The sequence below is a fragment of the Lissotriton helveticus genome, chromosome 9 (assembly GCF_964261635.1).
Source record: "Lissotriton helveticus chromosome 9, aLisHel1.1, whole genome shotgun sequence".
Taxonomy (NCBI): Eukaryota; Metazoa; Chordata; class Amphibia; order Caudata; family Salamandridae; genus Lissotriton; species Lissotriton helveticus.
The window spans coordinates 804714336-804738345 of NC_136070.1; the positions used below are offsets into that span (position 1 = coordinate 804714336).

Here is a 24010-nt window from a genome sequence, read left to right on the forward strand (position 1 = left end):
TGCAGCATGGCTGCATGCCAAGTGAATCCACGGAGCAGCTTGTGTATTCCTTTTAACGCACCCCTCTTTAGTCAGTGAGACTGCAACGTATGGCACCTGAAGGCAAAGTGCTGTCCAGTGGCAACACCTCTGTACAAGCAGAGACCAAGCTGGCTGTCTGGAATCCACCATGTGGGTCCCACTCTACTACGGGAGACGTGAAGTGCACTCATGCACCTACAGTGAGAAGAGCCTCATTATCCAGAGGGCACTCCCACCTTCCCGGTGCAACCGTGCTCCATCGAAGGAGTGGGGACTGCTCCAACTTCCAGAAAGGTACGGAGCCTGTTGTTTTCCTCCCCCTGCCCAACCTTCTGGGGTTCTGTACCCTACTTTGGGAGTGGTAACCCCAGAATCCAGATCTGTCGGGCACTTGTGTCAGCCGCCCTGCTCAGCTCTCCCACCAGTTCAGGGGTTCTACCCTGATGTCGGAAAAAAAGGACGCAAATGTGGTGTGGGTACCTGATATGGACAAAAAGTTACTGGGCCTAAGCTCGAACTACCCCAAATACCCCAAAGGCTTAGCAACGGGGAGGCCTAGCACCAAAGGGGTTAAAATGTTGACTTGCACAGGACATGCACGACCACTGCAAGAACTTCTGTCTATTTCTCAAGCTACGGTGTAATTGTGGGAGCCCATGAATGTGTCTCTGTCCTGCCACATCTCAACCTATCACGTCATTGTTGTTACAAGGTCGTTGTCTGGCCTCTAGAAATGGAACAAAACACTTGTTTAGTAGGAAAATATATTTATTTCTTTTAGATTCATTATTCAATACAACTTCTGAAAGTGTCATTTTTGCAAAGATTTTGAAAATAACGCTTTTTGTGTACAAAGTTTTTTCTGACACAAGTTACAAAACATTCTAGGACTAAGATTTTGATAGGGTTTCTGAATGTAATGGACTGATTGAGATTTCCTTTGTGGGCCATCACCACTGACAGAACATGCTGGATGAGTGTATGGGTAACTTATTGTTTGTAAATCTGTATTAAAATTGTGTCATCCGAAGGGACAGCAACAGCAATCAACATAAATAGGTTAATTTACATTCAAGTAAATTGTGCTCAGCACTGTTGACTTCAATACAAAATTGTGCATGCATGTTGTTCGCAAAGACAAAGCAATTCCATGTCACATTTCTGTACTGTCTCCCCTGCAGAGATAGTGCATCACTCTTTAGCTGTTTATGTCACAGTTGTTGATGGCCTGCACTTCTACACCCATCCCACAGCATTTAGTGCAGTAAGACATGGGTCAGGCGTTATCCACTGTGTCCCGTCAAAACATCACTGGACAAATCTTGGTCGGAGACACACCACTCACCCTAGTGGCAGTCCAGCAGTTCCTGTAACATTCAAGCCCACTGAATTAAGTCCTCTTTAGTGCCCTCATACTTTCTGATTCTTTTCATGCTAGAGTATGGGTGACGAATATACGTTTTGTAGAATGGTTGGCAGTAACAAACGTGTTTGTGAACTGTATTCCCTCAGCTTATGAGAACACCGTTGACAGAATGGTTCATTGGTCGGCTCAGGTTCCTCCTCCATTTAAGTTGTTGGTTAATAACATGTAATATTCTGAACCCAACAGTAAATGTCACAATTGTGCTCAGCAACAACACATACTGCAAGCCCAGTATTCCATTAACTGATGTAGTAGCAAGGCTTTAAGGTAGAATGTTGTTAAAGAGTGCTAAAAGTAGCACATTTGTGTGGTGGTATAGCGTTTTGTCTCAGATAAATATCTGATGGTGTACTGAGAGGAAGAGGATGGAAGAAAACCATGTCCAGAAGGTCTAGTACCATTCCAAGGCCACCCAGTTGGTAGATTCACTCTTTACATACCGCAAAAAGGCAAACTGTCCCTGAATAGGCAGGGTGGTCATTTCGTATTCCAGTTCGCTACATGGTCGCAGATGCTGATCATGTAAGAATATACAGAATGAGACCGCCATCCATGTTTGCCTTCTCCAAATAAAAACATTATCCAGCTCTAATGTTGACATCCCTCCTTCCCATAAGTACTTATTTAATATAATGACTGTTTACAGTAGTCATTGTTTTCTAATGGGCTGTCATAAAAAGCCTCTATCAAATGAATAAATGCTAAGTGATGAAGATCACCAGTTCTTTGGAAGAAGGAAGAATTTTTGTAGCAGAACAACAAGCAAAGTGGGTGTCAGGTTTTCTGACTAAGCAAAGAGCTGTGCAGAAGTCCACCGTGTGCTACATTAAGTAAAAAAAGACTACGGCCCAGATTAACTATGATTTTCGTTCAGGGTTGCGTCACTTTCTGGCCCGACTCAAAATCTATGTTGGGATTTACCAAGCCACACTAATCAAGATTTGTGTGCAATTTTATAAGAAAAGTAATGCAACTCAGTGCATAGGACTGCCTTGAGTTATCTTGCGTCTGGGAGGTATTACATGGGTGGAACATGGGTATTTTCGTGCAAACAAAGTATTTTGGCGCAAATCCATATCTACTAAAGTCATTAAACATGGGTTTGCACATAAATGGTGAGCCTACTCGAGGCTGGCGTAATGAGAAGATATATATTTATTTCTCCTCATTACTTCCTCTTTGAATGTGTACTGTATTCTGCAGCATACACACAAAAGAGGAATACGCCTCTAAGAATAGTTTTGTGCAGGAAGGTATCCCTGACTGCACACAAACTATCCTGAACACAATGCAGACACCCTTGCGTCATAGTACAAAAATGCCGGCATTGTTGTGAGACAGCCAGAAGTGAACCAGATGTATAAGAGAGCATAATTGTGCCATATCTTAGTAGATATGACACATTTAGGCTCTCCCTCTTTGAGAAAACACAGCACAGCAACTTTCATTGCTGAGTTGTGTCAAAAATTTGTAAATTGTGCTCTCATTGTGCAGAAAAAAATAAATTAAGCACTACTGACCAGGCACTCTTTGGAGTTTCATAAGGGAAAGAATGGCTAAGCTTGTGTTCTTCCTTAGAAACTTCTCTGGAAGTTTATATCCCTGTTCCTCCTCTTGTTTGGCCTGACCTATGCCATTCTCTTTAACCCCTTTCAGCTTTCCATCAGCTTTTTTCCCTCTGATTAACGTGTGATCAATCTTATATTATCTATTACAAGCTCTCTGGCTTTTCAGCTCCATTTCTTTATATATTCTCCAGTCACTCCAGTGTCTTGCTTGGTTCTTTCAGATTACTCTTCTTCAGTTTATCACATCTTTGTATGCCCCCTTTCTCCATTGTTCTTTTTGTCCCATCCAAATAATGTATTTTTCTGCTTCAGAATAAATATTAATGTCAGTGACAGCAGATGTCTTTTGTCTCTGAGTTGCCATCCATTTGAACGCCCAAAGCAAAGACAAGCATCTAGACATATTTTGAGATCCCCTTCTGCCTGTTGTAGATGTCCCTGCCTCTGACTAATCACTGATGCCAAAGGCAGGGCACTTTGCTGAGCTGTGCCATGGTACCTTGGTCCTGCTCATCCGAGATTTTCTGTTTTTCAATGACAAAATCCCAACGAGGGAGTTTGTTATTGAAAAACGAAAATCCAGGGACCTTAATGTGCAGGCATTTTTTCCTTGCATGTCAGTCAGCATTTTGTTTCTTTGCCTGGAACTTTCTTGCCTAGCATCTAGTCTAGCAATGCTCTTTCCGCTCTAAGCAGGGAAGAATAACCACCACCATGACATGGCAGTGGTAGATTTGATCTTATTTATTGGTGTTCCATCCTTTTTCTTACTTCAAACTGAAACCTTTATTTCTGCCCACTACTTACGCCTTGTCTTAATGACGTCCAAGCCTCTTTTTTTCTTCATTCAATTACCCATGCCATTTTTTTTCGTATTGGTAACTCTTACAAGCAGATGGGCGTTCTTCTCAGTTTTTACTTGGGAACCTATGCATTGGTTTTGCTGAACCTTCCTTTGAGGCATTACTTGCTCCTTTTCTTATCAAGTGTACTCTTTAAATCGTTTCTCCACGTGCATTTTCCTTAATTCGCCTGCTTCCATTTGTTGACTTTTTCCCATTCTAGTGTGTGATGTTTTCAGCTTTCACTTTCTTGAATTGTAGCTTATCTTTCTAATAACTGTATTTTCTGTACTTCTTGCCAGATTTCTCTTTTACTGCATTACTGCAATAGGTTTCCTCTTAAATATTTGGCACTTCCGTAACTGTCCTAAATTATCCTTTCCCTGCACCTTTTGTACTTTTCCATTATTCATCCTTATGTGAATTATAATCCATTTAGCACAATAGGTGTTTCCTTCACATTGTCTTATTATCCATTCCATGTTGTTTTCATTGCTTCATGCAACCTCCCTTTTATTGATCAAATTCCTCTAGTGTTTCTTTGACCTCTTTTTCTTTTTCATATGCCTTCGCTTCACAGCACTCTGTTTTGCACATTTTGCTTCTGCCATTTTCACTTGATTTGCCTGTGCTTGTTCATTCTCCTCTTCCTGCTTATTTTTATGCAGCTGCTTTCTCTTGTAATTTTCATCCTCACTGTCTCCTTTTCGCTTCCCCTCACCCTGTTTACTTCCTGCGTCTTCATTCTCTTTGTTTTCCTTGGTTTCATACTCTGTCTCCTGCTTCTCCTTTTCCTCAGTTTGATTCACTAGCTTTTGATTATCTTCCCTAGGTTTCTCCTCATCCTCTTTCTTTTGTTTTACATGATCTTTTATTTGCTTCACCGTATCCTCTTTTCTTTGCTGATTCTCACCAGTTTTTATTTCATTCTCCCCCTCGTCTTCACTCTGCTTCTCCTCTGCCTTTCTCCTTTCCTTTACCTCATCCTTTTTGCTTTGCTTCTCTTTGTTAGCAATGATTCCCTCTTCCTTGTCCTTATCCTTGTGCTTCTGCTCACCAATTCTCATCCTTTCATCTTCGGCATCTTTTTTTCGATCCCCTTCATCCCCTTTCCTTTGTGAGTCTTTTTTACTTCTCTGGTCCTCATCTTTATTTATTTGCTTCTTCTCATGCGCTTCCTTTTGTTTCAATTGATGATTTGTCATTTGATTCTCCACATATTCATTCCTTTGGTCATCATCCAATGTTCTCCTTTGCATTACTTTTGTCTTCGTCTGTGGCGTTTCTAAATCTTGATCCATTTCTTTTTCCACAACCTCTTTAGTTTTCTTCATTTCATCCTCATTCTTCTGCTTCTCTTCTTCATCTTTTCTTTGTCTCTCTTTGTCATCATCCGTTTTCTTTTGCATATCCTTATAAACTCCGATTTGCTTTGTCTCACCATTCACCTCACATTTATCTTCACCTAATCTTCTTTGATTCGCTGCTCCTTTTTTCAATTCCACCTCGTCATCTTCTTTTCTTTTCCTCTCATCGTCTTGCCAGTGTTTCTTCTCATCCTCTACCCTTTGCTCTTCTTGACTCTGTGTCCTTTTCTGCTCTTCAAATTCTTTACTTTGGAGATCATTCTGCTCTCTCATGTGCTTAAACTCTTTCTCATTCTTTGGTTTCAGTACTCCTTGATCCCTTTGCTTTTCTTCAGTCTCTTTACTTTTCTTGTTGTTTTCTTTCCTATGCTCCTCCTTTATTTGTTGCTGCATGTCTTCTTCCTGGTTCTTCTGATTCTCCACCTTTTGTTTCTGTTCCACATTTTTGCTCTGCTTCTCATCATCTGTAATTTTCTGCTCTTTATCCTCTTTGCTTTGCTTCACTGTATCCTCTTTGATCTGTTCCTTGACATCATCTTTCACTTCCCTTTTCTCATCTTCTTTCCTTTGATTTGACTCAGCTTCACTCTTTTGAGTATCTCTATTCCTATTATCTTGCTGCTTTTCATTCACTTGTCTTTGCTTGTTTTCCATTTCTCTTACTTCTTCCCCTAAGTTTTGCTTTTCCAAACCATCCATCCTTTTGTTCCAGTTTTCTTTACTTTGCTTTTCTTCTTTGCTTTCTTTTTTGTCATTTTTGATTTGCTTTTCATCTTTTTTCTTTAGTTCCTCTGTGTCCTCTTTCCCTTGCCCTTCCTCATCCATCTCATTTTGATTATTGTCTTCTTTCTCCATTAGTTTCTTTTCAACCCCATTTCTTTTATTCACCATGTCATTCCTTTGATTCTCTACTTTCTCATTTCTTTGTTTCTCCCTATCCTCATTTTTTTCTTCCTCCTTATCTTTAATTTCTGTCTTATCTTCCCTTTGTTTCTCCTCTCCACCTTTCCATTGTTCATCATCTTTCACTTCATTATGCATTTCTGCACCCCCTTTTACTTGGTTCACCTCAGCCAGTATTTTCACATCCATGTTCCCTTGTTTCACCTCATAGTTTTCCATTTGCTTCTCCTTGTCATTGTTCTTTTTCTTTCTCTCCTCCCCTATCATTTGATCTCTTTTTTCTTTTCCTTGCTTATCTTCCAGTTCTTTTCCTTGAAATTCATCTGGCTCTATTTGGTTCTCTGCTACTTCATGATCACTTTGCTTCACCTCTTTCCTTTGCATCTTCCCTTGCTCTCTACTTTGGTGCTCTTCAGCCTCCTTCATTTGACTCTCTGCCTCACCTTGCATTTGCTTATCTGTCACCTCTTCAGTTTGCTTTGCCTCTTCCTCCTTTCTCTGCTTACCCATGTCCTTCTGTATTTGCTTCTCATCACTTTCTTTCCGTTGCTTTTCCTTATCCTGCTTCTTTTGCTGTTTCCCATGCTCTTTCAATTGTGTCTCTTTAGCCTCATTATACTCCGACTCTCGCATTTCATTCTCTTTTTCGATTTTGTTGTCGTTTTCTTTCCTCTGCTCTGCCTTTATTTGTTGCTGCATGTCTTCGTCCTGGTTCTTATGATTCTCCACCCTTTGTTTCTGTTTCAGATATTTGCTCTGCTTCCCTTCATCTGTAATTTTCTGCTCTTTAGCCTCTGTGCTTTGCTCCACCATATCCTCTTTGATCTGTTCCTGGACATCATCCATCATTTCCTTTTTCTCATCCTCTTTCCTTTGATTTAACTCATCTTCACTCTTTTGAGTATCTCTATTCCTATTGTCTTGCTGCTTTTCATTCTCTTTTCTTTGATGGTTATCACCCTTTATTTGATTCTTACCCTTTTCCCTTTCTTTTACTTCATCCCGTAAGTTTTGCTTTTCCAAACAATCCATCCTTTTGTTCCCGTTTTCTTCACTTTGCGTTTCTCCTTTGCTTTCCTTTTTGTCATTTTTTATTTGCTTTTCATCTTTTTTATTTTGTCCCTCTTTGTCCTCTTTCCCTTGCCCTTCCTCATCAATCTCATTTTGATTCTTGTCTTCTTTCTCCTTTAGTTTCTTTTCAACCCCTTTTCTTTTATTCACCATGTCATTCCTTTGATTCTCTACTTCCTCATTTCTTAGTTTCTCATCAGCCTCATTTTTGTCTTCCTCCTTGTCTTTCATTTCTGTCTTATCCTCTTCCCTTTGTTTCTCCTTGCCACCTTTCTGTTGTTCATCTTTCACTTCATTATGCATTTCTGCATCCCCTTTTACTTGCTTCACCTCAGCCAGTTTTTTCTCATCCATGTTCCCTTGTTTCACCTCATAATTTTTCATTTGCTTCTCCTTGTCATTGTTCCTTTTCTTTTTCGCATCCTCTATCATTTGGTCTCTTTTTTCTTTTCCTTGCTTATCTTCCAGTTCTTTTCCTTGAAATTCCTCTTGCTCTATTTGGTTCTCTGCTACATCATGATCACTTTGCTTCACTTCTTTCCTTTGCATCTTCACTTGCTCTTTACTTTGGTGCTCTTCATCCTCCTTTGTTTGCATCATTACACCCCCTTGCATTTGCTTATCTGTCACCTCGTCGGTTTTATTTGCCTCTTCCTCCTTTCTCTGCTTACCCTTGTCCGTCTGGATTTGCTTCTCTTCACTTTCTTTCCTTTGCTCTTCCTTATCATGCTTCCTTTGCTGTTCCCCATGCTCTTTCAATTGTGTCTTTTTATCCTCATTTATTTGATTATACTCAGACTCTCTCATTTCATTCTCTTTTTCGATTTTCTTGTTGTTTTCTTTCATATGCTCCTCCTTTATTTGTTGCTGCCTGTCTCCTTCCTGGTTCTTCTGATTCTCTACCTTTTGTTCCTGTTCTGCATTTTTACTCTGTTTTTCATCATCTGTCATTTGCTTCTCTTTAGTTTCTTTGCTTTGCTTTGCCATATCCTCTTTGATCTGTTCCTTGACATCTTCCTTCACTTCCTTCTTCGTATCTTCTTTCCTTTGATTTGACTCAGCTTCACTCCTTTGAATATCTCTATTACTATTGTCTTGCTGCTTTTCATTCTCTTTTCTTGGCTTGTTTTCACCTTTTTTCATTTGATTTCCATCATTTTCCCTTTGCTTTACTTCACCCTCAAGCTTTTGCTTTTCCAAGCCATCCTTCCTGTTTTCTTTACTTTGGTTCCCCTCTTTGCTTTCCTTTTTGTCATTTTTTATTTGTTTTTCATCTCCTTTCCTTTGTCCTTCTTTATTCTCTTTCCTTTCCTCATCCTTCTCATTTTGATTCTTGTCTGCTTTCCCCTTTAGTTTTTCTTCAACCCCTTTTCTTTCATTTACCATGTCAGTCCTTTGATTCTCTACTTCCTCATTTCTTTGTTTCTCATCATCCTCATTTTTTTCTTCCTCCTTAGCTTTCATTTCTGTCTTTTCTTCCCTTTGTTTCTCCTTGTCACCTTTCCATTGTCCTTCGTTGTTCTCTTTATTTTGCATTTCTGCAGCCCCTTTTACTTGCTTCACCTCTTCCAGTTTTTTCTCATCCATGTTCCCTTGTTTCACCTTATAGTTTTCTATTTCTTTCTCTTTGTCAATGTCCCTTTTTGTTCTCTCATCCTCTATGCTTTGATCTCTCTTTTCTTTTCCTCGCTTATCTTCCAGCTTCATTTGGTGCTTGCCTACTTCATGATCACTTTGCTTCACCTCTTTTCTTTGCATCTTTGCATCCTCTTTCTTTTGACGCTCTTCATCCTCCTTTGTTTGCCTGTTTTCGTCCCCTTGCATTTGCTTATCTGCCACCTCATCAGTTTCCTTGGCCTCTTCCTCCTTTCTCTGCTTATCCTTGTCCTTCTGGATTTGCTTCCCGTCACTTTCTTTCCTTTGCTTTTCCCTATCCTGCTTATTTTGCTGTTTACCATGCTCTTTCAATTGTGTCTCTTTATCCTCATTTATTTCATCATACTTAAACTCTCTCGTTTCATTCTCTTCTTCAGTTTTCTTCCCCTCCTGTTCAGACATATTCGTTTGTTTCATCTGCTCCTCTTCTTCTCCTGTAGTTTCATTCTCAACCGCTTGTTCTGCCTCTGCCTGCTTTCCTTTCTTCTCTTCCTTTTGCTTCTCTTCATCTTCTATTCTTTGTTTTTCTACTCTCTCTTTTCTGTGTTTCTCATCTCGCTCTTTAATCATATTCTCTTCAGCATCTTTGTTTTGCCTGTCATTCCCTATCCTTTGCTTCTCCTCATTCTCCTTCCCCAGTGTGTCGGTTGGCTCTTTCCTTTGAATATCCTCAGACTCTTTCCTTAGCTCATTTCTTTCAAGATATCTTTGCTTTTCATGAACCTCGTTCTTTTGTTTCCTATCATCCTCTTTTCTTAATTGTTGCTCACCTTCTTTTGTTAGCTTCCCATTGTCCTCTTGCTTTTGTCTGTCTTTTTCATCATTTATTTGCTTCTCATACTTTGCATTTTGCTTCACCTCACCAACTTTTGTTTCCTTCTTTTCAGTCTCTTTCCTTTGCTTTATCAGCTCCTCTTTCATTTGCTTTTTCTGGTACTCTTTGCTTTTCTTGTCTTCATCCTCTATTCTTTGCTTCTCTTCGGAACCTTTCCTTTCCTTCTCAACCTCTTTCGATTGCTCTTCTACGGCCTCTTTTAATTGTTTTTCGTTAGTCTGTTTTCTTTGCATATCCCCAGCTTCTTCCTCTTGCTGTTCGGATTCCTGATGTATATGATTCTGTTTGCCTATTTTCCTTTGCTTGTCTTCATCATTATTTCTGTGCCTTTCCTCTGTTTCCTCTCTTTGCTCCTTCTGATGTTCTTTGCCTTGGCTTGTGTTATCATCTCCTTTTTGATTCTCCTTATCCTCACTCCTTTGACCCTTCTCATTTTCTCTCTTTTGCTCTACCTCATCCATTTTGCTTTGTGTTTTATCTTCCTTGTTATCTAGTTTTTCACCCTCTATATTTTGCTTTTTGGCTGTCTCTTGCCATTGATTCTCTTCCCTTCCTTTAATACTCATTGCCTGGTCTTTTTTCCATTGCATCTCACTATCCATCAATCTTTGTTTACCATCTTTGTCTTTCTCCTCATTCTCTTCCTGCTCATTACTTTGCTTATATTCAGCCTGTTTCTTTTGATTTTCTACGTCTCCGTTAGTTTTATTTTCCTTGGTGTCTCTCTTCCTATACTCATTACATTGTTGCTGTTCTTCACCTTCTTTTCCTTGATTATTTTGTACCTCTTCCTTATGCTTACTTTCTTCGTTTTGCTTCATTACATCTACATTCCTTTGTTTCTCTTCACTAACTATGTTTTCCTTCACCTCACCTTCTTCACTTTGCTTCACCTCATGAACTTTTGGGTGCTTCTCATTCTGATTTGTTTCATCCGCTTCTTTATCCTTCATTTCATTCACCATGTCCTCCCTCATTTGCAGCTCCTGTTCCTTCCCTTGCTCCTTGTTTTGCTTCTCTTGGCCTTCTTTCCACGTATTGTCCTCACTTTGCTGATGTTGTGTATTTATATGCTTTTGCAACTGGTTCTCCAAGTTATATTTTAATTGATTCTTATTTTGCTCTTTTATTTGCATATCTTCAGTCTCTCTTCTTTCTTCCTCATCTTTCATTCTTTGATTGTTTTCTATTTTAACCCCATGCATCTCCTCTGTTTTGTATGTTTGCTTCTGTATCCCATCTTTATTTTGACTCCCCTCAACATTGTTTATTTGACTCTCCATATCTCTTTTTCCTTGATTGTCTTCCACTCTCCCATGATTATTTCCATCTCCTTTCATGTGCTTTTCCTGCTGTTCCTTCCTTTGCTCATCCTCAACCATGTTTCTTTCCTTTTCTACATCATGTTTCATTTGCATTTCGGCATCCTCTTTCTTTTGCTGTTTGACATTCTCTTGCCTTTGATTCCTTTCATCCTCTTTCTTTAGTTTCTCCTCTAACCTGATCTGTTGCTTGTCCTCATCCTGCTCCAATTGATTGTCCATTTCATCTATAATTTGTTCCTCTTCATCTTCTACCCTCTCCATCTCCTTACTGTCAGATCTTCCCTTCTCAATATTTATATTTTGCTTCACTGCATCTTTCTGTTGTTTCTCCCCACCCTTTTCATTTTGCTTTTCATTTTCTAGTACTCGTTTCTCTTCAACTGCTTTCCCCTCCTTCCCATCCTCTTTTACTTTCTTCTCCTTATTCCTGTTTATTTGCTTCTCCTCATTCTTCTTCATTAGTTCTGTATTATTCGTTTCATTTCCCTTGTCCTCTGTTACCCTATGATGCTTTTCTTTATCCTCTTTCATTTTCATCTCCTCATTTTTTGTTTGCTCGTCAAGTTCTCTGCTTTTCTCATCATTCCCCTTCATCTGCTTTTTGTCTACCTGCTTCTCTTCAGTTCCTTTTGATTGTTTTTCTTCAATAGGCTTTCCATGCACTTCCCTTTGTTTTTCGCACAGACCATTCCTAAACAGTTCTCCATGCTCATGCTCATTCCACCCATGCCCAGTCATCTCCGGAAAGCAGCTGCCTCCTTCCATTTTTCCAATCTGATCGTATGCTCGTATTCCAACTCCTTTCCTTTGATTTGGTGGTTTCTCTCCATCACATTCACACTCCACCTCTGTTGACCATCTGGCTTCAGGGATTTGCATTTGTCTTTCATTATGTTTCATCATTTCATTATTTTCTTTCCATTCCCCATGATTTTGCCTCTCTCTGTACAGTGTTCTCTGTGGTCTTGCACCATTTCTCAATTTTGTGGGAGGCTTGCACTTCCTCGGTTTTAAGACTCTTCTGTCACGAACCTGCACCTGCAGACAAACATAAAGTTAAAATGTGTTCTCGTCCAGATTTGTACAGCTGTCAAGACAACAAATAAAAAATACAACAAACACATTTTGGTAATCCAGACCAGATAATAATTTAGTAAACTAGATAACATTCCAGTTCTAAGATGCTCGGGATCTCGAACATTATGTAACAGATGACATCAACATGACATTGATAACATCACTTATGACATTACATATCAATTTAACTTGATCATTTTAAATGATGTCACTATTATAATTTCTTTGTTTAAGTGTTGATGTTTAATGATGCTGCGTTGTTTATCGATATAAACATTGTGAGGCCATGAGCGTTGCAGTCCGGGTGAGAGCCATGGTTTTGGGGGGGGATGCAAGTAATAGATTGCTCAGCGAACCATAGCTTGCCAATTTTCTATTTCTTTGTTTTGTCTAATAAACATATCTTCACTTTAAATGCTCCATATGGGAACTCATGAAGTTTATTAGACAAACATTAACGCCAGTGAATATGTTTTTTGATGATATAGTTCATACTCATTTGAATCTATCCCCTACAAGGAAAAAAACAATACTTTTATTTAAGGAATGCTTGAATTAATCTCACCCACTGGAGAAAGCTTGGGGCCGGGTTCCAGTCAATTGTTTTTATTCATTATGCGACTCCAGACACAGATTTGCCAGGCGCAAATCAGTTTTGGTATTGAGACCGTTGTGGTTCACCCTCCCCTTCTTTGAATTGATAACACATTTTGTCCATGTGACCTAGTGTATATGGGTTGGAAAATGCAAATTGTCAAACAGAGGATCTGTCAGCAAAGGAGTTGTGCAGGTGCAAACTTGAAGGGGGCCCTCTGGTGAAGCACTTTATGCACATGAACCACAGTGCTGAAGATATCCGGTGCCAAGTACTGGAAGTGATCAAGCCGGACCGCTGTGGAGGTGATCTGGCCACAAAGTTAAATCAATGCGAGTGCAGATGGACTGGCACGCTGAAAAGCACTGAATGATGTCCATGATCACCATTGCCTTTCTATGTCTAACTAAAAAGTCTCTACTCTGATTGTAATATGCATAAAATACTGCGAACTTTAAAACACTGGTAATAATAAAGGACACCCTGACAGGTGGAATGAGTTGCCCCCCAACAGTTTTGACCTGAATGGTTATGTGGTATCCAATATTTAGGAAGGAATGCGCTTGCACATATTTTCCTTCTTCTGATGATTTTCACGTGGCATGGGTATGCTTTGAGGAAGAAAAGAAAAGAAAAAAAGAAATAATATGAATAACCATGAATTTATAAATCATGTTATTCAGTAAGGCTCATGACAATAGTCCTGCATATGACCGTATACCAACAAGAATACCCTTGAATGCAGTGTCACGGTTTCCAAGGTGGTGGCTTCCAACACCCAACATGGTGACTGGTATTCTCGGGTGACGGTCTAGTTGCTCATAGACAATGATCTAATCCATAGCAGGGCTTCCTGCTCATCCAATTTCTACAACACGCTGTGGTTAGTGGAGGCATGTCCATTCTCTGTGAATGGTAAGTGTGGACGGGATATGTGGAATAGTAGTTGCTGCCTGTAATAGATCAGGAACTAACTGTGGTGTATTAGGCTTTTGTCCATATAACAAGCCTTGGTGCAGTTGTATTTAGATCTTAACACGACCACGACTCTGGGTAAAAGCACTCCAGGGGTAAAGTAATTGTAAATTTTTTCGGAACACTGCACGAATACAGACTGCCCCTTGGCTCCCTTTCATTTGTGAGACTTTCAGACATGTATACAGGTCATGTAATATTGGGTTCAGAGATGGGATATGCAGCTGTGACCTTGATACGGTTTTGGGACGTTGGTCTGAGCCCACAGCATGACACATTGTATACAAATTCTATTCGGCTAACCATCGCTCACTGAACACGGCATGTATATATGACGGTAATCGTTGTATACCAATTAATTCACTCTATTAGACACTGGTGGTGCATGCGAGTTAAAAGTAGACCGTGAATGGTACGGGTATATTCTGATAATTATTCCCAGAAGGATCCTTTGTTTGATCTGGCACTGAGCTACACCCTTGATTTGTAGGATCTATTCACAGTGGGGGTTTGTGGTCAGTCTACATATATTTTTCATACACAGATTTAAAGAGATGTTTGCTACTCAGATCAAATTTCTGTTTGTCTTTGTGCAGATTGCCATATAGTTGGATACAGAATTAATTTGATGTGTTTCTACTGAGATCCATAACGTGGTGAGCTCAGTATAGATTTCTAGTTTTGATGATGAAGAGACCTGTAAATAGCACAGCTACTCCGAAGAGCGTCCCAGCGCCTAGCACAGGTCAGAAGAGTAAGTAAATCTGGCTGTTTCAAACCTGGACAAACAGCCAAGTTTTCAACCTATTTTTAAACAGTGTCATGTTGCTAACAGTGCAGCGCAACACCGCGATTCTCCAGTGCAACTTAGCATCCGCCCCGACTGTGATGAAGCTAAGAGACGAATGAAGGGCCGCTACTACCGTAAGCCTGATAGGTGCCCTGCTGGGAGGAAGCAGCTTCGCCAAGGCGGCGCACCGAAGTCTAACCCGCTGCACCTAGAGCAATTTGAACCCTGCAGCTGGTTTCGGAGAGCGATGGATATCGGGGACTGGATAACCCCCAAAAAACAACCAGAACCAGTGGTTTTGACCGTGCTCACCATTTACGGCGACCCATCACAAGATGCTGCCCGTACCTGACTGACTCCAAAATGGTGGCCACAATTTCCCCCGTCCGATCGGCATCTGCACTCATCTCGCAGCAACTTATTTCACGTGTACTACGGAGAACAAATTGCTAGTACTTTCTTCATTGGTGGGCTTTCGATCTATTGCAACTGCAAAACTACTCGTTCATTGGAGGCAGCCGAGTGCTCTGCGGAAAAGATGGCACCTAACACACGTTGAGGTCATATTTTACCTACGAAAGGACCTCAAACTGCATCTGATGCATTCCCCTGCGTACTTGCCTGGTAGAGGTGGTGGCTGATCCGAGGCTAGAATCTGATCTGCTTCCCAGCCCCCTGTTTCTACTCCCCTCCCCCTCCCTATATCCACTACTGGGGACGTGTTTCATCTATGTTTACTATCCACAGTAATTAATGTAACTATGCATAAACTGTCACTCTTGTTATGTCTGACCGTTGAGACCTGAGCAACCTGGCTGATGCCTGGTGGAGCTGCTTAACAGCTATAATGGAGATCGACCCTGGTTCACCCTCTCGGCCATCACCTACCCAGCTATACATTGGGCGCATTTCTTCCTTGTCTTCTCGCGGTGTCTCCTTCCTCCCCCTCCCTTGGACGAATTATCGTAACATTGTTTTTTTCCATGTCTCTTACTATGCTCTTGTAACGGATGTAATTTGTAACTTGAAACTCAATTATCCTCATGTAAAGCGCTCTGATACCTCCGGGTCCAGCCAGCGCTATATAAAACCCTTAAAATAAATAAATAAATTGATTGTTTGAATTTATAACAACTAAAACTGTGAATCGAAACAGAATCCTATTTAACTTTTTTGAGGATGCCAGGGATCATTCTTTATGTTGCATTCTGGTTTTAATGGTAAACAATCACTTGTGCACTTCACTTCCACTGCGTTGTCTGCACTTTGTGACTTTTTATCATAAATGTATGTCCTTCACCTATGTGATGTTTGAAATGTACATAAAGATTGCAAATTGGATTATGAAGACTCACATATAGTATTAATTACAAGAAATTAAATAGTTTGCTTCAATCAGATTACCTCGAATTGAGTTTGTGCAGGTACCCATATTCAATAATCCCTTTGGGATTATTGGGTTGGTCTTTGTAATTATATGGCCATTTTGGGTTGGGCACAAGATATGTTGCATGTGAAAAAGAAAAGAAAAATTCACTGAAAAAGCAAATATTAAAGTGAAGTTATGGTTAGCGGCAGTTTTAACACCTCCACACATTTGCGGCTCCTTGATGAGAGAGTTGCGGCTCTGTACCCTTTAACTTCTCACACAAATAGCTTTGTTTGCTATGTTTAAAGATTGTGCTTTGATATTAAAAACATATTTTTACAACGAAGCTAGTCGAGGGCAATGCAAAAAGCACTCATCCCAGGTCACGTTCCTATCTTTTAACATGCTTTAATACACCTAAAAAGGCGTTGCAAGTTACCTTCAATCAGCATTTACCAGACTGACAATCACACAGCCCTGAGGCTTGTGAGGTCATAAACCTGGCAAAGACATAGGGGCATATTTTCAAGTAGGGATTTAAAATGATCGTTGTTTTAGCGGCAGAAAACTGCAGCTAAAGCGGCGATAAGGGGCTTGATAAAATGCCCTGGAGAATTCCAATAGAAGCCCATGTTCACACCAGAACTCACAAGGCCATATTATCAAGCCCATTATCGCCCCTTTAGCGGCAGTTTTCTGCCGCTAAAACAGTGATAATTTTTAACGTCCTGCTTGATAATATGCTCCATAGTGTCAAACGCTATCGACCTCCATCTCCTAACAAAGAAGTAAACTTAACCCTAGGCGCTTCAGTCTGGGGTTGGGCCGAGTGTCATTTTAACACTGGCGCTATGATACTCCACCCATTCACAGTTCATCACAGGATGAGGTCAAGTGAGCAAGACTCACTGATGCCACCCTCCTGGCAAGCTGTGAAATGGTTGGGTACAAACTGCAGGCCGTTATCGTTACTGAAGCCTGCGCAGCAGTCTCCATGTGTTTTTATGGATTTTTTTGTATTAAGGCTCCAGTGCTCTGATTCTGCATGTACATTAAATGCTATGCCATAGCACCGCACATTGTGTGATTAGAGAGAGAAGCCAGCTGTGGATAAGGAGAACGAGGGAGAACATGTCATTTTATTTATAAACTGGAACCAGCAAATCCCACCTTACCTCATTTATACTGTATATGAATGAGGGCAGCAAACAATCCCTTTTCTGATAATTATATTACATGCTCTGTTTGGATTACAATGCATAAAGGATTGTTTAAGGTACTACCTGTCTCCAGCATGACTCTTGCAAGAAATGTTTTTTTCTGGAGCCAGCATAATTAGCAGAGGACATGTGAGTTAAAGTTCTTCCGATTAAAGAATCCCTTTAACCAAAATAGGGCTCCAGAAGCAAACTACCAGCCCAGGTACTCACCAATAACTACGCCACACACAGAGAGTAATTTTATACATCTTTATCCTGCTGCATGTTAGTCAGAACTCAATTCTAAGCCTGACTTCAACTCATCCCTCCAAGGCTTATGTCAGAGGCCTACAGTGTACAGTAAGAACCAAAAGAGTTATTTATGTACAAGATGCTACATCTCTCGCTTTGTTAAATAAAAGGGTACAACTTTTCAAACTAGATAAATAAATACATGAATGAATACACAGATGATCATAGGTATCTATGTAATTATAATTCTTCAATCAATTGCTATGGCACATGAATCACATGTCCTGATCGGGCCTTTGGAAACCAGGAGCTGGCAGTTGAAGTGTTAGTGATCTGCACAGGTGAGGTGGAATCGTCTGCAGACACAGAGTCATCAACAGTTTGTCTGGAGCCAGTCTCTACATTGACATCGATGTCTGGTGATTGATGGGCCACATGTTGAAAGCGAGAGGAATCCCTTATAAGGGACTTCTCAGGATGCTGGGCAGTCACCATGTGTCCTATGGTGTTAGTCAAAGTAAATGGCTCAGCCTCAAAAGGAGCTACAGACTTTCTTTTTTTCGATTGTCTGACAAGCACTTCATCTCCTCATGTAAAGGTGATATCTTTTGCATGATGTCATTTATCAGCCTATATTTTCATCTTTCGTTTGCGAACAAAGTCCTTTGTATGAATGTCTTCCTCAGTCATGGATCTGAGGTTGGTCCACTGGTGCAGCTAGGTCATCATGGCTCTTCCAAACATAAGAGTTGCAGTTCTTTCCCTGTCGTTGAGGGAGGGGTCAACAGTAAGCTCCAAGAGTAGTGTTCAAAACACCTTTGAGGTCAAGCTTCTCCAATGCAGTATGCAGAACCGTTCTGTCAGACCATTGGCTTGAGGCCAAAGAAGAGTGCTTTTTAGGCTTTATATTGACATGATTTAGAAAGTTTTTAAATTCTCAACAATTAAAGGGTGGGCTTTTAAGTTTTTAAGTTTGAAGGTACATCCCATGTTGCAAAGATGCCATCTAATCTTTGAATAACCTTTTCATGTGTAGTGGATGAAAGGTCTTCTACCAATAGAAAACAGAAGTATTCATCAACAATGACTAGAAAATGAAGTCCATTCTCCAGAGGAGCAAAGCAATCAACAGCAATTCTCTCCCAAACATGTGGCAGTTCTGACATGTTGAAAGGCTGCTGAATAACTGGAGATGAAAGACAGTTGCCTTCTTGACAGGCCTTTAACTCTTTTTTGACCTTTTTGTCGAGATAAGGAAGCCAGACTCGGTCGTGGACAGCTCACTTTGTGGCAACTATTCCTCGATGGGTGACGTTGATCACTTGTTGTAGTAGACTCCCTGGAATAACAATTTGTGTTCCTCGCAGGCTGAGGCCTTCTTAAGTCACTGATAGTTAATTTCTTACATTTTGATCTTTAAATACTCACTGTCATTAGTGGGAGGCCTAGAGTGCTGGTTCTACGATTGGTGGGCATTAATATCTTAACTTCAACACGTCACTATCTTGGCTTGTGGAAGTGACAATTTGTTCTAAAGACATGGCAGCTAGTTTCTCAACCGTACCATAAAATTGATGTAGGCCTCTGCTGTCTTAGTCCCATTTCAGCATCAGTGTTAAAACTGAGCAAACAGGCCCTCAAAGCCTTTCCTTGAAGTACATGAATAGGAGCTTGTACCACTGTTTTCTTATGCTTCATCCTGGCTACAAATGAACCCTGAGTTTTTAAGGGCTTTGAGGCAGCCCAATTGTATACTTTAGTTTTCGACTTTGTAATTTGTGGCAACCACGACAATTCTTGATACTTCTCCTCAGGCATGCTATTTATCGGCGCACCACTGTCAATAAATAACTTTTGGAGCTTGGATCTCACCCTGGCTCTCCATTGGAGCTCTTTATTTGACAGAGTTCTAGGAGTTGCTCTGAGCTCCTATTCAGCAGTTCTGGTGATAGGCTGCTTCGTTTAGGGACAGCTCTGCAAACACAACCACCTAACCCGGCTTCTGGGGCGGGATTGCAGCATGCTATGACATGATGATTCGTTAACGGTTTCGGTAAGAAGATATACCTTGTATACTACTACTAGTCCATGAAAGCACATAACATTATATTTGGTCGGCTTTGTGATTAAATGTTTCTTTACAAACACCTGGTAAATCTCAGTTTCCTAGCACATGAATTTCAGTTTAATCTCTACTGTACAATTGCTGCGCGCATCTTTCATAACTGGTTGCATCCGCCTAGTGTTCTAATTCCGTATAGGTATGGCATTCATTTGCATAATGGAGCAGTAGCTTTTATTGGCGACCATTTCATTCAGTTTCTGGTCAACGACATATAGACTTTCAATGTTGTTTTCTTTATCTTCAAGCATTTTACACAGGCTGGCTTTGTGCTGAGACTTCACCAGTGCCATAGTCAATTCTGCACTACGAATGTGGCACAGGTGGCACGCACGCGCATTTTACTGGAGCACGGCAAACTTGCTGGAAGAGCGCTTTCAGTGCGCAGGCTTTGTATCCCCCATCTAATTGCCTAATGTAGCGTCTTACCAGCCCAGGTACTCGCCATTCACTACACCACAAACGGAGAGTAATTTTAAACGTCTTTATTTTGCTATGTGTAAATCAGAACTTAACATTGGAAGCCCGCTTTCAACTCATCCCTCCAATACTTACGTCACAGGCCTACTATGTACAGTGGGAACCAAAAGAGTTCCAGTGTTCTTTTTTTACAAGACAACTACAGCCGTGTATGTATAACCACAAAGATTGTTCCCCTGTCGTGATTTTTGGGATGCTCCCACTCACTAGAGAGCTATCTCCCTTTCATTACCTCTCATTCAACCTGCATACTTATGCTGCTCACACTATTTTTAGGAGCTATCTACCTAGCATTCCCTACCGTTCAGTTAAAATTAGGCGAAAAAACATTCACACCACGAGGACCCTGTCTCAATTTCCGGATTAACCTAAATGGGACTAGATATACTTGAAATATTAACCTGACAATGTATATTGCGTTTACAAACATTTTCTATTTAAAATATATTGACAAATTAATCTTGAATATCAAGAAAAACAATAATTGTGGGTGTTTGTTTGCAGTTTCCAACATTAATATATCCTCATACCAAACACAATCATGAGATTCAGGTAAAAACACAATTTTGTGTACAAGTCCAATTTCAAAACTTCAGGAGAAACTTTTCATTTATCAACAATTAAAAACCTTATTTGTAAAGTACAGTAAAAAGTACAGTTTTATATATGTGTCCAAATTCAAACCCCAAAGTAAAGGTTTTTTTTGTGTGTCGACGCGTTTCGGTGGTTACTGCCTTTTATGCTCCACCTTCCTCAGGACAAACAGTTAAAAACATAGTGTATTCTTAAAAACAAAGAGTAGTATCCCAGCATGAAATCTTGGGAATCTGTGGGTTACTCAGTACTCTTGTTCCTGCTTAAATGGTGCTAAACTTTAATTTTTTTAGCATAGTTCCTTTCCTCGTTAGAATTGAGTATATTCCCTGTCGCTGCGTGTTTACGTATTCGGAACCCAGATATTTTATATTCTGGTGACTCAATTTATCATCACCCTCCTTACTTTTTTTTTTTACATTTCTTTTTATTTTCATATATAAAACAAAATAAAACAAAGACGTATCTGGGACATCACACTCGGTTACAATGATCAGCAAAAATTTGGGATATGTTAATGTTAATGTTAATAATGCTTATAAAGCGCAAACAATCATCCTGAGTTAGGATATCACGGCGCTATCAGTAGTGGGTGGTAAGCAAATAACAGAGTTGTTCTTTTAGTCCGGCTTGGGGAAGAGAAATGTTTTCAATTGCTTCCTGAAGGAAAGGTGACAGTCCGTCAATCTGAGATTCAGGGGCAGCTCGTTCCAGCTGGTTGCCGCCAGGTGGGAGAAGGCCCGTCCACCCATCCTGGCTGTCTTCACATGGGTAGTTCTTGCTCTCGCTGTTGTTTGAGAGCGTAGGTTCCTGGATGGCGCACAGAATTTGATTTTGTTTTTTAAAATATGTGGGCCTGTGTTGTGTAATGCTCTATGCGTTATGCACAATAGTTTAAAGATAGCTCTTTGTTTCATTGGCAGCCAGTGGAGCTCTCTCATGCAACTCTTGGCTGGGTCGTATTTCCTTTTGTTGCAAATTGCCTTTGCCGCAGCGTTCTGTACGACCTGTAATTTGGTAAAGAGATAGTCAGCCATTCCCACGAACAGGGAGTTTCCATAGTTCAGCCTACTCATCAGTAGGGAGTGGACCAGGATCTTTCTGCACTCAGTAGGAATCCATGGAAAGACTCTTCTGAGCATTTTCAATAATGCAAAGCCTTTACCACAGATTATTGATACATTGGTTTTCATGGACAGAGTGTTGTCCAGTGTCAGACCTAAATTCTTTGCTGTCATTGTCGGGCTGGGAGGGGTACCCAGGGTTATCGGCCACCAGCTGCTGTCCCATAGCTGTGTGTGTCTGCCGAACATAAGTATTTCGGACTTATCTGCATTTAACTTTAGGCAGTGGCTATGCATCCAGTTAGCTAGTTTAGTGAGGCAGTTTAGTAGCCTATCCTTTGGGTCATCTTCCTCATCTAATGTAATCATCAGCTGGGTGTCGTCTGCATAAGAACAGATATCGACACCCCACTTTCTTCCTGTTTCAGCCAACGAGGAGACAAACACGTTGAACAATGTTGGGCTCAATGCGGCCCCTTGTGGGACCCCATACTTGATATTCCGGGGAGGGGATGAGAAGTCGCCCATGCGTACTGATTGTGTTCTGTCCTGCATAAAAGATTGCAGCCACCCTAATGCTTTTTCCGGATGCCTTTTGCTGCAAGGATTTCCAGTAACCCATTGTGTGGTACGGTATCAAATGCCGCCGAGAGGTCCAATAATATCAGGGCGACTGTTTTCCCCCGATCTACCTGGGTTCTGATATTATCCATCACGGCCAGAAGTGTTGTTTCTGTGCTGTTATTGGCCCGGAACCCTGTTTGAGAAATATCTAGTAGATCGTTTGTTTCCAGGAAATTGGATAGCTGCCTGTTGACTAGTTTTTCTAACACTTTTGATAAATAAGGTAATTGTGATATGGGCCGATAGTTTGCCGGGTTATTAATGTCAGAGCCTGCTTTTTTTAATAATGGAGTGACTATAGCGTTTTTCCAAATTTTTGGAAAATCAGCAGAGTCTAGAGAGAGGTTGAATGCTTTTGTTATGGCCGGGCAAATTATTGGAGTTAGTTGCGAGAAGATATGGTGTGGACATGGGTCCAATGGAGAGCCTGATTTTACTTCTAGCATGACTTTGCCCACCTCCTCTTCTGAGAAGGGGCCGAAACTGGGACAACTAGCCGGGATTGTGGATGGTACATGGGGTTCTGTTTGTTCCAGTTCAGTATTAGAGAAAGAGCCATAAATTGTGTCTATTTTCTCGCAGAAGAAGTCATTAATTTTGTTGCAGCCTTCTTGAGAGGGGGTAAGATCTAATGAGAGACTCGCGGGGCTACATAGTTCTTTGACTATTTTAAATAGTTCTTTCGATGAGTTTTTGTTTTCTGTTATTCTACGTGAGAAATATTCTTTCTTTGCTTTCCTCATAGCTTTATTGTAAAGTGTAAGTTCTCTTTTGTATGTGACTCTAGTTTCTTGGGTTTTATTAAGTCTCCATTTATGTTCACATGATGTGCATTTACTTTTCAATGACTTTAGTTCAGGTCCGTACCATTTCTCTGATATTGTGGATCTAGGTTTGTGTTAGGAATGTGGCGCTGAGCAATATTCCAGTGCGCTCCTAATGTTGTTCTGGAGTTGCTCTATTTCGTCATTGGTATTAGTGATTCCTGTGTTTGCATGTGTAAAGTGTTGCTGGAATTTTTCTACAGAAAAGTTTTTCCAGCTCCTTGTTTTTGCTGCTGCCGGGGCTGGCAGTTTGGAGTGTTTAATAAGTAAGTTAATGGAAAACACAATCATAGAATGATCTGTCCATATCATTGGTTTTATCTCAATAATATCAATGGTTCCTATGCTAGAGAACATCAGGTCCAGTACGTGTCCTGCCATGTGTGTTGGCTGATCAATTCTCTGGGTCAACTGTAGGATTCCCATATCCTCCAATAGCTGTTTAGTTAGGGGGTTGTTGGTATTGTCGTAGTGTATATTGAAGTCCCCTAGAAGCAAGATGTTTTTGTTTTTAAGACAAACTGGCATGATTTGTGCAAGCAGTTGGGCACTAAAATCTAACGTGCCGCCAGGAGGGTTATAAATTATTACTCCACCCAATAGAATATTAGTATTTATGGACACCGAAAATTCCATTGCTTCATGTCTATTGGCCGGTGTGATGACCTCTTGTCTACAGATGAGAGAGTTTTTGAATAAAAGAGCTACCCCTCCACCCCTTTTTTTCACTCTATTTAAATTGAGTATTTTATATTCAACTGGAAGGGCAGTTACGATGTCGGGGGTGCTGTGGTTGTCAAGCCAGGTCTCGGTTATAAAGGCCAAATCAGGTTTAAGATCGGTCAGGATGTCCCATATTTCCGTCGCATGTTTGGGTAGGGATCTGGCGTTAAGGTAGATACATTTGAGGGCAAGATTTGGGGTGTTTGCCCGAGTGGGACCATGCCAGGGGTTACTCTCCCATCTGCAGTTTTGACAGCAGAAAGGGCCCATGGTATTTAGTGGTCCCATTCGTGCACATAGTACAGACT

At 40.6% G+C, this 24010-nt stretch overlaps 1 protein-coding gene across 2 annotated transcripts in view; it reads right to left on the reverse strand.

The window, feature by feature from the left end:
• Nucleotides 1-771: 771 nt before the first annotated feature.
• The window catches only part of LOC144781884 (uncharacterized), a 698016-nt gene continuing 674777 nt past the window's right edge, over nucleotides 772-24010 (reverse strand). For both annotated transcript variants that reach the window (XM_078660934.1, XM_078660935.1), the window contains exon 18: nucleotides 772-12052. In XM_078660934.1, coding sequence (XP_078517060.1) covers nucleotides 4388-12052 — 7665 coding nt within the window. In that variant the 3' untranslated portion in view covers nucleotides 772-4387. The remainder of the gene's footprint in view (nucleotides 12053-24010) is intronic.